We start from the raw sequence: 13241 nt of genomic DNA, 5'->3' as shown, positions 1-13241 counted from the left end.
GCAGGGTGAGGCTCCAACACAAAGGCATGACGATGTAAAACGTTAAATAGTAACAAACGTACTCGGTAGTTTCCGGATACTCTGTACCACTCTTCTACGCTATTTCAGTTTGTTAGAAGCATTTTGCCACCTTCAGATCAGGGGTATAACAGACATAAAGCATCGACCAACACAATGTAAAACTTTAACTAGTAATAATCGGGTAACTTGGTCGTTTCCTTTTATTCAGAAGTACCATTGCTCACTGTTTTGCTTCGTCAAACGCGCCATGTTCAGGTCAGGGATATAAGTACGGTGAGATACTAACCGATACCAACTAACAACTATTTAAAATTGTACTAATAATAAATGCATAGATTGGACGTTTTCGATAAGTCTGGAGTAACATTTCTCACTGATTCTATTCGTCAGACGAGTTTTGCCATCTTCAGGTCAGGGATATAAGTACGGTGAGACACTAACCGATACCAACTAACAACGATTTAAAATTGTACTAATAATAAATGTATAGATTGGACGTTTTCGATAATTTTGGAGTAACATTTCTCACTGATTCTATTCGTCAGACGAGTTTTGCCATCTTCAGGTCAGGGATATAAGTACGGTGAGACACCAACCGATACCAACTAACAACGATTTAAAATTGTACTAATAATAAATGTATAGATTGGACGTTTTCGATAATTTTGGAGTAACATTTCTCGCTGATTCTATTCGTCAGACGAGTTTTGCCATCTTCAGGTCTGGGATATAAGCAAGGTGAGAGACAAACACAAAGCCAAGACGAAGTAAAACGGAAACTAGTTATGAAAAAGTGCCTTGGACGTTCCGGATCACTCTGATCTGCCCTTCCTAGAGTTTTTGGTTCGGAAGACGCGTTTCAGGACTTTGCCATCTTCAGAAGTAGCTAGAGAAAAAGCAGGATGACGATGTAAAAGGTTAACTAGTAATAAATGTATAAGTTGGTCGTTTCCGATTACTCTGCAGTAACGTCCCTCGCAGTTTTGGTTTGTCAGATTTATTTCCCCATCGTCACTGGTGGTTCAGAAATAAGCAGGGTGAGGCTCCAACACAAACTAGTGATAAACGTGTACTTTGGTCATTTCCGATTACTCTGGAATAACGTTCTTCGCTTTTTGTTTTGCCAGACTCGTTTTGCCATCTAGGAGTATAAAACCTTAACTACTATAGCAATTAATTTGTTGCTTGTTCGTTTCCCATGATTCTGGAGTACCTTCCTAAATGTTTTGGTTCCTCAGACGCGCTTCAGCATTTCGCTATCTTCAGTTGTAGGCAGAGGTATAAACTGGGTGAAAACCCACGTATTGTAAATAACTCAGCCAGTCTGGGGTCCTTCTGCAGATTGTAGTTTGATTCGCACCCATCTTAAAATTAAACGAGAATGCCCTTTGGCACCTCAAGTATTTAGTTAAATTCAATGTTAATATGGTCATCCCAGTATACAATTTGTGTAATTCAAACCTCACCGATCAATCCGCTAATTAGCCATCAACCCGCTTACCCCCGCCACAAGAACGCTGACTGGAGAGGTATGTAAGAGTTACCACTACAATAACTTAAATAGAAGGACTATCCATTGGCGGAAACCTATCAACTATTGTCGTATTAATTAATGTTAAGTTTATCCTTTGGAAGCTGGGTCCAATAAAGTAGCAGTATAAAGGCAAATGTCAAAGTGATCCTTCAGTGGATTATTGGTCAGATGGGTACATATTCTACCGACACGTGGGCTGATTATAAGAGAAAAGGCGAAGTATCAGGTTAATAAGGTAGATATGGGGCGTAGCACTTAGTGGGGAGATAGACGGATAAAGGGAGGGTGAAAAGGGGTTGGAAATGGAGTGAACCCGTCCTCCGTTAATTGGAGCCAGATTAAAGTAATCCCCCTTCCACGGTAGCAGCTCCCCCGCCACACCTGCATTAGCTCACAGTTAGCCGGGGTTAATTAAAAGTGTAAAACTGAGAACGGGGGAGGGGCAGTGACTCGGGTTGGAAAATTGACGGGAAAAGGGGGTCGGTTTAATAGCGCTAAACGCTCTCATCCTTTCAATCCAATTCAAAGCGATCCCTGTTCCGAATTATTTTACTGCCCTAATCAAGAGTTAATTTGTTTGCCAGCTGGCATTCTGCCTTCGTCCAGGACCGGTTCGTTTCCGATTCTCAAAATTGCCGTTTGACCCGACGTAACATCGCCAGAACCTATGCACGAGGTCTTCCAAAATGCTTTGAAAACTCCTAGCATAGGTTATTATACACGAACAAACAATTTGCCCAAAAATGGCATTTTGAAGATTTATGGCATTGACAAGCTGCGCAAATAGTTCAAATAAACATCAGCCAAGGCCGAATTTTGAAGTTCACTCACTTGAAAACTTCGGTAGTTTATCACAAGTAGCGTGAGCTTTAATGGTAAGAAAAGTAAGAAAGCGAAGCATGTGTCGTAAGATGTTGCAAAAGATGGAGGAAATTGAACCTCAAGCAACGAATCCTAAGCAACTAAAGAAAATAAGCGGCAAATGGTGCAAACTGAATATGTTTATACGCCTAAAGTGACTGGTCATTTTTATACGTTTTACATCAAATGTGTAACTGTAGAATTAACCATAACAAGTAACATAATTAATGTGTAGAGTCTTGATCAGTAGTGACACTCCGAAGTAAGTATATTTAAACACTCACTCTCTAAAGGCTCTCCAAGCAGGATCACCTCAAAACTTGTCTGGAACTAACTAAATACCTGAAAAAACCATCATCCGAACGCTAATTTAGTCCAAGGTCATGACGGAAAAACCGGAAACTTGGCAACAGACGTGCTATAAAAGGAGCCTCGTAACAATATATCCAAATCTATTGGGTGGGATAAAACTGGTGGAATAGATGGAGGAACCCCAAGCAAAGAAGGCCTAAGCAACTGAATAGAAATGGTAAATGGTGCAAACTGAATATGTTTATATACCCAACGTCACTGGTAATTTTTATAAGTTTTATATCAAATTTGCAAATGTAGAATTGACTATAACCAGCAAATGTAATTCTAAAGATAATTGATTTGTATAGTCTCGATGACAGCACTGTTAAACAAGCCTCTCCATTACTGTCAGCATGCATACAGAGCAGGAAGATCAACAGAAACTGCATTGTACCAACTAACCAGTGACCTAAAGGAAACACTGGAAACAAAAGAAATAGCAATCTGCGCTTTCCTCGATATTGAGGGAGCTTTCGATAATGCATCTCATGCATCTAGATGGATTGGAGAACTTCTAAGAACTAGAATAGCTGAAACAAATGTAGGAATTAACACTATAGAAGTTAGAACAACAAAAGGATGTCCTCAAGGAGGGATATTATCACCTCTTCTATGGAGCCTAACAGTTGATGAACTGCTCGAAACCCTGGACCGTTTAGGAATAAAATTTCAGGGATATGCAGATGACATAGTTCTGACAGCCAGGGGAAAATTCGAGGAAACCCTCTGCGATATAATCCAAGAGGGACTGAAAATCACAGAAGAATGGTGTAAAAGTGCAGGCTTGTGGATTAATCCAAACTAAACAACTATAGTCACACAAGCTAGATCACATGAAAGAAATCAAACTCAACAACACTGTGATAGAAATGAAAAATGAAGTCAAATATCTGGGCATCACACTAGATAAAACACTAACATTTAAGAAACACATCAGCTCCATTATCACAAAGGCGACACGAGCTTTGATGGTATGCAGAAGAATAGCAGGGAGGGACTGGGGATGTAGGCCAGAAACCCTGTTATGGATGTACACCATAATGGTAAGACCTTTACTTACATACGGAGCTGTAGCCTGGGCTGATAAAGCGGAACAAATAACCAAAAGGAAAGAACTCACAAAAATACAGAGACTTGCAACGGGAGCAATGAGAACATGTCCTACAATTAGCATGGAAAAGATATTGTCCTACAATTAGCATGGAAAAGATATTGGAACTAATTCCCCTACATCACATGGTAGAAAGGACAGCACAGAAAACCATAATCAACTTTATCAGAGAGAAACCTCCAACAGGAATAAAACTGAAATGGAGAGACAGAAACAAACTGTGGAAAAACCATCCATCACTCATGGCTCCAAGAGATGACATGAACAGGATGTTTGAATTTAACCAAAAATTCCGAATACATCTGGGCACCAAAAAGGAATGGGAAAGAAAGGAAATAACTCCTTTAAAAATGGCACCATCCTTTGGTACACAGATGGATCTAGAACACAAGAAGGTACGGGAGCAGGAGTATTTGGACCCGGTACCAAATACTCAGAACCCATGGGAAAACACACCAGTATCTTCCAAGCTGAGATTCACGCAATTGAAAGATGTATCCAATTCAATCTAAGTAAAGGATACAAAAACAAGAATATAGCTATCATGTCAGATAGCCAAGCAGCCATCAAAGCACTAATCTCAAATACCATTAGTTCAAGGATGGTGCTGAACTGCAAAACCAAACTAAATATATTAGGTATGCAGAATAAAGTCAGGCTCTGCTGGGTCCCAGGACACATGGGAGTAGAAGGCAACGAGAAAGCGGACACCCTTGCACGGAAAGGGGCTGCTACACCGCTGATAGGACCCAAACCCTTCTGTGGCATAGGAATCCACACAATATCTCAGACAGAAGGACAAAAAGAAAATGAGGGGACTTTGGAATTCACTTATTGGACATAGACAATCCAAGAATCTTCTAACCAATTTTGGTAGGAAAGAAATCACAGAATGTGTCAAAGGAAGCAGGAACAGACTGCGAATCCTAACAGGATTCCTAACAGGACACTGTAGATTAAATGGACACTTAAAGAAAATTGGAACAATCCAAGATGGCACATGTAGATTCTGCAAGGAAGCAGAAGAGACACCAACACACTTACTAACAAACTGCGGAACTACATTAGCCCGCAGGAGGAAATGTTTTGGGATGTACAATATGACCATAGAAGAGTTTCAACCATTAAAATCGGGCCTATTAATCAAGTTTCTTGATGAAATACGACTCACCGATGTGCTTTAGGCAGAGAACGGGGGATACAATAGCTCTCAAAGGGCGCAGTATATCATACCCTGAAATATTACATCTACATCTACATCTACATAGTCTCGATGGGAGAAGTTACTCAGTAGTGACACTCCGCTGTTAAGTATATCTAAACACTCACTCTCTAAAGGCTCTCCAAGGAGGATCACCTCAAAACTTGTCTGGAACTAACTAAATACCTTTAAAAAACCGTTATCGTCAAAAAGCTTAGCGCTAATTTGGGTCCAGTCCTTGAGGGAAAACCGGCAACTAGGCAACAGACGTGCTAAAAAAGTAACATCGTAACAATACATCTAAATCTATTGGCTGACATAAAACTGGTGGAAAAGATGGAGGAAATTGAACCTCAAGCAACGAATCCTAAGCAACTAAAGAAAATAAGTGGCAAACGGTGCAGACTAAATATACACTGCCTACTATATGCCTAAAGTCGCTGTTCTTCTTTTTTTCGTTGTACTTGAAATATATAACTGTCGAATTAACTATAACAAGTAAATATAATATTGATTTTGAAATATAATTGACTTGTATAGTCATGTGTGGAGAAGTAACTTCGTTGTGACACTCGATATAGTTATACTTAACCACTCACTCTCCTCTAAAGGCTCTTCGACCTAGATCACCTCAAAACTTGTCTGGAACTTCCAAAAAACCCAAAAAAAGTGAGTTCCAGGTCATGAGGGAAAAAACGGCAACGAGGCAACAGATGTACTTGCTAAAAACCAAGCTTAGGAACAGCTCATAAGCTCAAATCCATTTAGTGACATAAACTATTGCCACGTTAACAAGGAACTAAAATCTTGGGAACAAGTATAGGAAGCGAAACCCAGGCATGAGGCAAGTAAAAAGACAACCCAACGGGAGAAGGAAATCCTACTTAAGAGAAAGGAATTACAAACTCTAACGGATATATTTACAGGACATGCTCCAGAAATGAACCATCTAAAAAAAAAGAGACTATGGACGGAAAAAGTCGATTATGTCTAGGAGATAAAGACCCGATACCCGAGATCTGAAGGTGGTTAAACGAACCTGATAAACAAGAACAGCAAGGAAAGTTATTCCATCATACTGGGAAACGACCAAGTTACACGATTACTACTAGCGAAGCTCTACATTGTTGTTGCTTTGTGTTGGTGCCCTGCTCCTGATCTAGATGGCAAAACGAATCTGACAAACCAAACCAACGAAGAACGTTACTCCAGAGTAATCGGAAATGACCAAAGTACACTTTATTACTATTGTAGTTAACGTTTTACGTCTTGTGTTAGAGCCTCACCCTGTTTATTTCCCTGAACCACCAGTGACGATAACGAAACAAATCTGACAACCAATACAGCGAAGAACGTTACTGCAGACTGATCGGAAATGACCAAAGTACATGTTTATTACTATTTCACGTTTTACATCGTCTTGTGTTTGAGCCTCACCCTGCTTATTCTCTGAATCAGTAGTAGTATCTGAAGATGGCAAAATGCTGAAACGCGTCTAACAAACCAAAAACTCAACGAATGGCAGTCCAGAATGATCCGGAACGACCAAACTACATTTCCATTACTAGTTTATGTTTTACATCGTCTTAGCTTTGTGTTTGCGCCTCACCTTGCTTATATCCTTGAGCTGAAGATGGCAAAAGCGTCTGACGAATAGAATCAGCGAGAAACGTTAGCCCAAAGTTTCCGAAAACGACCAAACTACACGTTTATCACTAGTACAGTTTTCTTTGTGTGCTCACCCTGCTTATATCCTGACCCATGGATTTCCTTCTCTCCAGCATAAAAAAGTAACAAAAGTACAAGAGTCAATTGTAAGATCTAATCCGTGTCTGAAGCTAACTTTTAAAATCCCATCCTCATTCTCCTTTACATCTCTAGATCGAGACTCTATATCGGTAAAGGTAAGTGAATTAAGTTTTTAATTTTATTATTTAACTAAAACCAAAATTTGCATTTTTCGTCATCTTCCGTGATTTGTGTAAGATGAAAAATGCTGATGCAGGATTAATAAACAAAGCATTCCGCATTCCACCATCCTTATTGTTGAGTATTTGATGGGGCCTCACCCTGCTTACAACCTGATTCGTCACGTGTCTGACAAATAATACCGCATGAACCTGGATCCTACAACGGCATATATGTAATTTGGTCATTTCTCATCATCCTGGTCTGCCTATTATCGCTGTTTTTGTCTGTCACCTTTTGTCTGCTTCGGCATTGGCCATGTTCAGTATTTGCCGTTGGTACCTTCTTTTTCCCTGACCTACCACCGTACTGAAACTGCAGGTTCATCACCCCGCAGACCTCGAAAGGAATATCAACGTGTTTAACGGTGTACATGTTCTCAACAAATTCCGATTAACCAGGAAAAATAAAAACTATTGAAATGCGAGTATTGTTGGACTATTAAACCGGACAAAAAATTGAAATTTGTCTCGCTAATTAAATCTGAGATTTTGCGAGTACTGGCATTTAATCAAATTTTATTTAATTGTCATTTTAAAAAAATTAGGTACAGTTTATCTCAAAATAAGAAGAAGTTAAATTAACAGAATGATATGGAAGGCCTGAGGTGAGCTGCAATCTACTTAAGTTAAGTGGTCGGCCGTTGTAGGTCCCGGCTGCTACATATGTATTTCCACCCCGCCGCCCTCGCTCAACATTTCTTTCCATTCGAATAAACTTCATTCCGAGCCAAAGCTCACCCTCGCTCGAGGATTTAAGTCGAATCTCTTTAAACCCTATTCTCAACATAATACAGATACTGTAATGTTAGCATTCTTCACACTTGCCGACCCAAAGGGATCAATAACCAAACATTTCTCCGGCAACTCTCTGCATAAATTATATTTTGCACGTTGACGTTCGCTACATGTTGTCAAATAATGATTCTTCTCCCCGGGATGGTTATCGACTTTATTTGTACATTTTAGTTCGAGGACAGCAAAACAGAAGACACCCAGTAGCGTTCCTCAACTATTACCCAGAACTTAAACAATTAATAGAAAAAGAACCCTTAGATTACAGACACATTAAATAACTTATACATTCCAATACAGAAGTAAAGAAGTCACAAGAAGTCAAAATGCGCTATGCTAAATGCAAATAGGAGTTTCTGGCTTGATATACCGGAGGTGACTAGTTAAGGTCAATTGTGCAATGAGTTAGATAATTAGATCATAGTTGGTTGAATTATGGATACTTGGTCTTTTCCGTGAGCTTCCAAACGTACCACGGGGCGCCAGATATTGATTGTACGTTTTTGTACATATTTGACTTGTTCTTCGGAGGTGATGACTGTATAGTCTTGTCATATTGACAAGTTTGCTACGAGGTCAGTCAGGTAAAATTATATGGGCATAATTCACACCTCTATATACGACAAGGTTCCGAAAGCCACGGTAGGAAAATTTAGATGTAGATGTAGATGAATAGTCAGGTGAAATGGCATACTGTATTCTATTTTTGGGAATTGTACGTCTTTTACTTATAGTACACCATCCCAATCCATCAAGGAATGTGATTATTAGGCCCTGGTTTTGGAGGTTGTACTTCTTCCACAATATAGCTTGTCCCAAAAGCATTTTCTCGTACGAAGTGCAGCACTACCTTTTAACCAGGTGCGTTAGCCATTTGACTCTTCGCAGAATCTGCGCGTACAATTTTGATTGATGCTAATCTAAGTGTCCATTCAGCCCATACCGTCTGTGGTTTCTTTCTTCACAAATTTTGCAAGGAATTTTTGGATTTGCATCCAGTGAGGGATTTCTTTCCTTAGAAGTTGATAAGGATGCCATATCACAAAATGGTTCAGGACCTACCAGCACTGTAATAGACCCTTGTAAGGGCACCTACTTTTCTTCTCCTCTACTCCTGTCAGTCCAGGAACCTAGTGGAGAATGATTCCGTTTAGTTTGGTTTTGCAATTCAGCATCATCTCGAGCATATTATGTGACTGTAATGCTCAAGGTGTCTGATTATCTGATAGCTGTTTTTGTTTATACATCCTCTGTTCGAAATGAATTGTCACCACTACAATGGTTCGCGCTTTCCACGCTGCAATGAGATTCGTCGACGAGATCTTAACCAATTCTCATTAACGGAACAAGCTGCAAGTAGACGTATTAGCCACAGCTGCAAGGGTGCTCGCAGCAACATATCACCAACTCTCAATTCTGCTTTAACATCACTCCACAGACTTCGACCAACAGTTCCACCCGTAACACCAGCCCGGAAATTCGGCTTGAAATGTACTGCTATGTTAGATTTTATACTGAAGATTCTTTGTGAGGCTTCTTCATGAGGGCGATGAACCTATATTTTAGTCGATTTTTATAATTGTGCTAACCATAGCCTTGCTGTTTTTGACTACCAGACGCGTTTCAACTCGGTCTACCTCCTAAATTGTTCATGTTTAAAATATGCCAAACTTTAGCAGCAAAGTATTACGTTATATTAATGAATCAATTGTTTATGAGTTGGCTTAAACTTTAATTTAGTATTTATTGCGAAATCTTTCTGTGCTTGGGTTTTTTTCCTATTGCTTCATATTCCTCCAAACTCTATATGCCAATTTTTAGATTTTGGAGCTTTCTTGTTCTATGATTCTAGGAGCATTTTCTAAGGATCTTTCTAAGTAATGCTTTGGTTATTTTCTATTATTTCGAGTTTCATAATCGTTTCCTCTCTTTTATCTGCAGTTGCTGTAGTGTGTTGAATTCTTACTTGTGTGTTCCTTGTTGATTGTCTTCCGATACTATTCATAAGCGTGTCGAAACCAGGGATTATGCTCCAGGACAGCATAGTGACCAAAAAAGTTCCTCGTCTTAACACAATCTGCACAGTTTGCGTGGACACCACTTAGCTGGGCTGTGCACTATAGATGTTTGTGGTTAAGGAGGAAACTATGCGTAACAATGCTGACAATTTTATTTTAATCTCGTTGTTAGTTTATTTAAAAATAATAAATGTGTAGCTTAATTTCTCTCAGAGCTTTTAGAAAGCTTTGTTTTTTGTCGATACCTAAAGGATATACCAGAAGTATCGAGTAAGTACCAGTATCGATACTTTGTCCGCAATACCTTACAAATCAGCAAACCTTGTTTCTTCATTTCTTGCCTTCTTAGAACAACGTAAATAATTATTGATTAGGTATTGACGTTATATATTAATTTGATAATTTCAAAGGATGAACAAAATGGTGAAAGGCGGAATATTCACCTCAGTCGGTAGACACTTAGAAAAGCTCTCTTCTGGGCTCAAGTAAGGATTGATTCGGTCATTGTGCAGAGTCATAATGGAATTTGTTGCAGATTGAAACCGAAGTGGAACGTCGTGACCGCTGTCGGCGAAGTCAGCCAAATGCTGGAAGTGCCGAAAACCCTGGAAAAGCCACCCTACTGGAAAACTGGGGTGCCTCCTCCTTCACCAGAAACGCCAGAACTTAAAACAGCAGAACAACTTCGCAATTTAAGGTCCTCTTGTTCACTCGCTTTCAGTATTCTCCAACACCTGGAATCCTTTGTCAAGGTATCAAAACTTATTTAATGATACTTGGATATTAATGTTTAACAAAAAGTGACTGAAAGGTCTTAGGTTAAAAAGATATCTACACGGGGGGTGATGAACTGTAGGTTGGTATTTTCTGACATTTTGCCATCTTCAATGGTGGGTTTTGTTGCCTTTCTTAATCCTGTTTATATCTCTGAAGCTGGTGAGCAGCCTAAACATATCTGTTAGACCATTATTTTATCTCATTGTAAGATTAAAAATAATTTCAATTAATTATTCTTTTCATGTAAGGTCTAGGTTCAGATGAAAAAGTTATTGTCACAAGCATGATTTGAACCCACGACTTTCAGCTCAATACGCCTCTGCTTTAACCACTTGATATATCGTAACTTCTGAACTCGTTGAAGGTCAGTCGTGACAGCTCATGTGGTAGAGCAGTGGCGTATTGAGCCGAAGGTCATGGATTCAAATCCCGCTCGTAACACTAACTTTTTCATCTCAACCAAACCTTACATGAAAAGACTAATTAACTAAAATAATTAATTCATTTTCGCATCTTACATGTATTTATATAATTTAAACAATGTTTATAAATCCCAGGTGCTGAAGATGGTCTCAATAAAGTTCGAAATATTGGCACAATAAAGACAATGTTTTTCTAAATTTACATTTTTAAATCTAATTTTACATTTTACCAGACCACATCTCACGATCTCTAAATAATCATTAATTAATGTTCACTAAATACTACAATTAATACTACACTAAATACTTGTTATATTACCAAGTTATATAATTACACGAAGCTCTTAGGTTTTGGTTTTGTAAACTTAAATAATACAAAATAATTAAGTACACAAGGTGTAAGATAATCTACAATAGTATTTGATTAGGTGGATATGACTACGGATGAAATCGACAGAGAGGTGCACAGAATGTGCCTTGAGAACGACGCGTATCCTTCGCCCTTGAACTACTCCGGTTTTCCCAAATCGTGCTGCACATCGGTGAACAACATCGCTTGCCACGGGATCCCCGATTCCAGGAAGCTGCAGGACGGCGACATCATAAACATCGATATCACAGTCAGTAAGTTTTTTTTGATCACACGGAATCAAATATCCTGTCTACTCTGCCTGATAAATTTCAGGTTTACAAAAACGGCATGCACGGCGACTGTTCGAGAATGTACAAGATCGGCTATGTTGACGACGGCGGGTCGAAGCTATGTGATGTCACCTATGAAGCAGTTGAAAGAGCTGTCCATATATGTGGACCCGGTGTTCCTTATTACAAAATAGGTAATTAACATTTTTTTAAATAAATAACTGCATTTTTTAAATAAATAACTGGTATTTAAATTATAATCTGTTTTTTAAAGGGGAGGAAATTGAAAAATTTGTCGAAAGCAAAGGACTGACTGTAATACCTTGCTTTATCGGACACGGCATCGGCTCGTATTTCCATGGTCCTCCCGACATCTACCACCACAGTACGTATACCATTACAGTACGAAGAGAATAAAATAACGGATTTGATTATTTTCAGAATTTGAAGAAGCAAAGCTGCTCGGCAACATGACCCCTGGAGTTGCTTTTACAATTGAACCTGCAGTTGGAGAAGGAAAAAAAGATATTGTCATACTTGAGGATGGTTGGACAGCTTGTACACTTGACGACTCAAGGGCCGCTCAGAGCGAATTAACAGTATTTATCAATAGCCAGGGTGTTGAGGTGTTAACTAAATAAAACAACGTTTTTAATATCCTTTAGTATATACCTGCTGTAGTCATATGATAAATAAAATATTTATCTGTTTTATTTCTTTTATTAATTTTATACATCAGAGATCAAAAATGGGCATTTCTACTGATTATTATTATTATTATTATTATTTTTTTTTTTTGTAAAAACGAAACAAACATCATTATATAAGCTGAGACTGGATTTTCATGCAGTACAAATTGCCAAGATATGCCATCAAATACGCAGTTGAAAGCCCTGAAATATGCAGTAAATCAGTTTTTTACTATCATAGTAACTTTAAACAGAAATAGATGTTAAAACTCTTTAAAAGTAAAAATAATTAAAATCCACAAGTATTCATAGTTTTTGAACATGGGACCTTTACAGTGATGAGCACCGTGTCAACACCTAAACCGTTGCGGCCACAGATGCCCCCTAGTTTATTTACATTTAACAAAATATTTTCTCACATAATTAAATTATATATTTTGTATTAATTGAATATAATTAATGTTAATAAACAAATACTTCTCTAAATTGTCTTCCGTGAAATTGTGCCAACGGTCACTTAAAATTTGTGAGAATATTGAATATTGAAATAAGACCTAAGAAGGGGTTTTATATTCTTATGTCGGTATTCCTAGAATCTTCTATCCCTTGAATATATTTTGTGCAATAAATGTGATTTTACATAAAAAGCTTCAAATATGCAATTTTATGCGATATTTATCAAATATGCAAAAATATAATCCATAAAATTTAACCAACGGCTTCCTAGATACAATATTTGGATAGATAATTGATTTCCTCGGTCGTATGTGGTGGCAAACAAATTATGCAACTGCATAAAAACCCGGTCTTTAATAATGCTTATAATATAATTATTATAAGTATTGTTTT

General features: G+C 38.3%; 1 protein-coding gene across 1 annotated transcript; it reads left to right on the top strand.

Annotated features, from left to right (window-relative positions):
- The first annotated feature begins 10066 nt into the window (after window positions 1-10066).
- Window positions 10067-12416, top strand: LOC106661638 (methionine aminopeptidase 1D, mitochondrial). Its single transcript, XM_014385170.2, has 7 exons — window positions 10067-10217; window positions 10273-10347; window positions 10398-10614; window positions 11490-11681; window positions 11747-11897; window positions 11978-12088; window positions 12145-12416. The coding sequence occupies exons 2-7, from the start codon at window positions 10274-10276 to the stop codon at window positions 12342-12344; spliced, it is 945 nt and encodes a 314-aa protein (XP_014240656.1). The 5' UTR covers window positions 10067-10217; window position 10273; the 3' UTR covers window positions 12345-12416.
- Window positions 12417-13241: the final 825 nt, after the last annotated feature.

This window comes from Cimex lectularius, unplaced genomic scaffold (assembly GCF_000648675.2).
Source record: "Cimex lectularius strain Harlan isolate CLEC.00 unplaced genomic scaffold, Clec_2.1 scaffold20, whole genome shotgun sequence".
Classification (NCBI taxonomy): Eukaryota; Metazoa; Arthropoda; class Insecta; order Hemiptera; family Cimicidae; genus Cimex; species Cimex lectularius.
The sequence above is the reverse complement of the archived record's forward strand: the minus strand, read 5'-3'. Positions and strand labels throughout refer to the sequence as shown.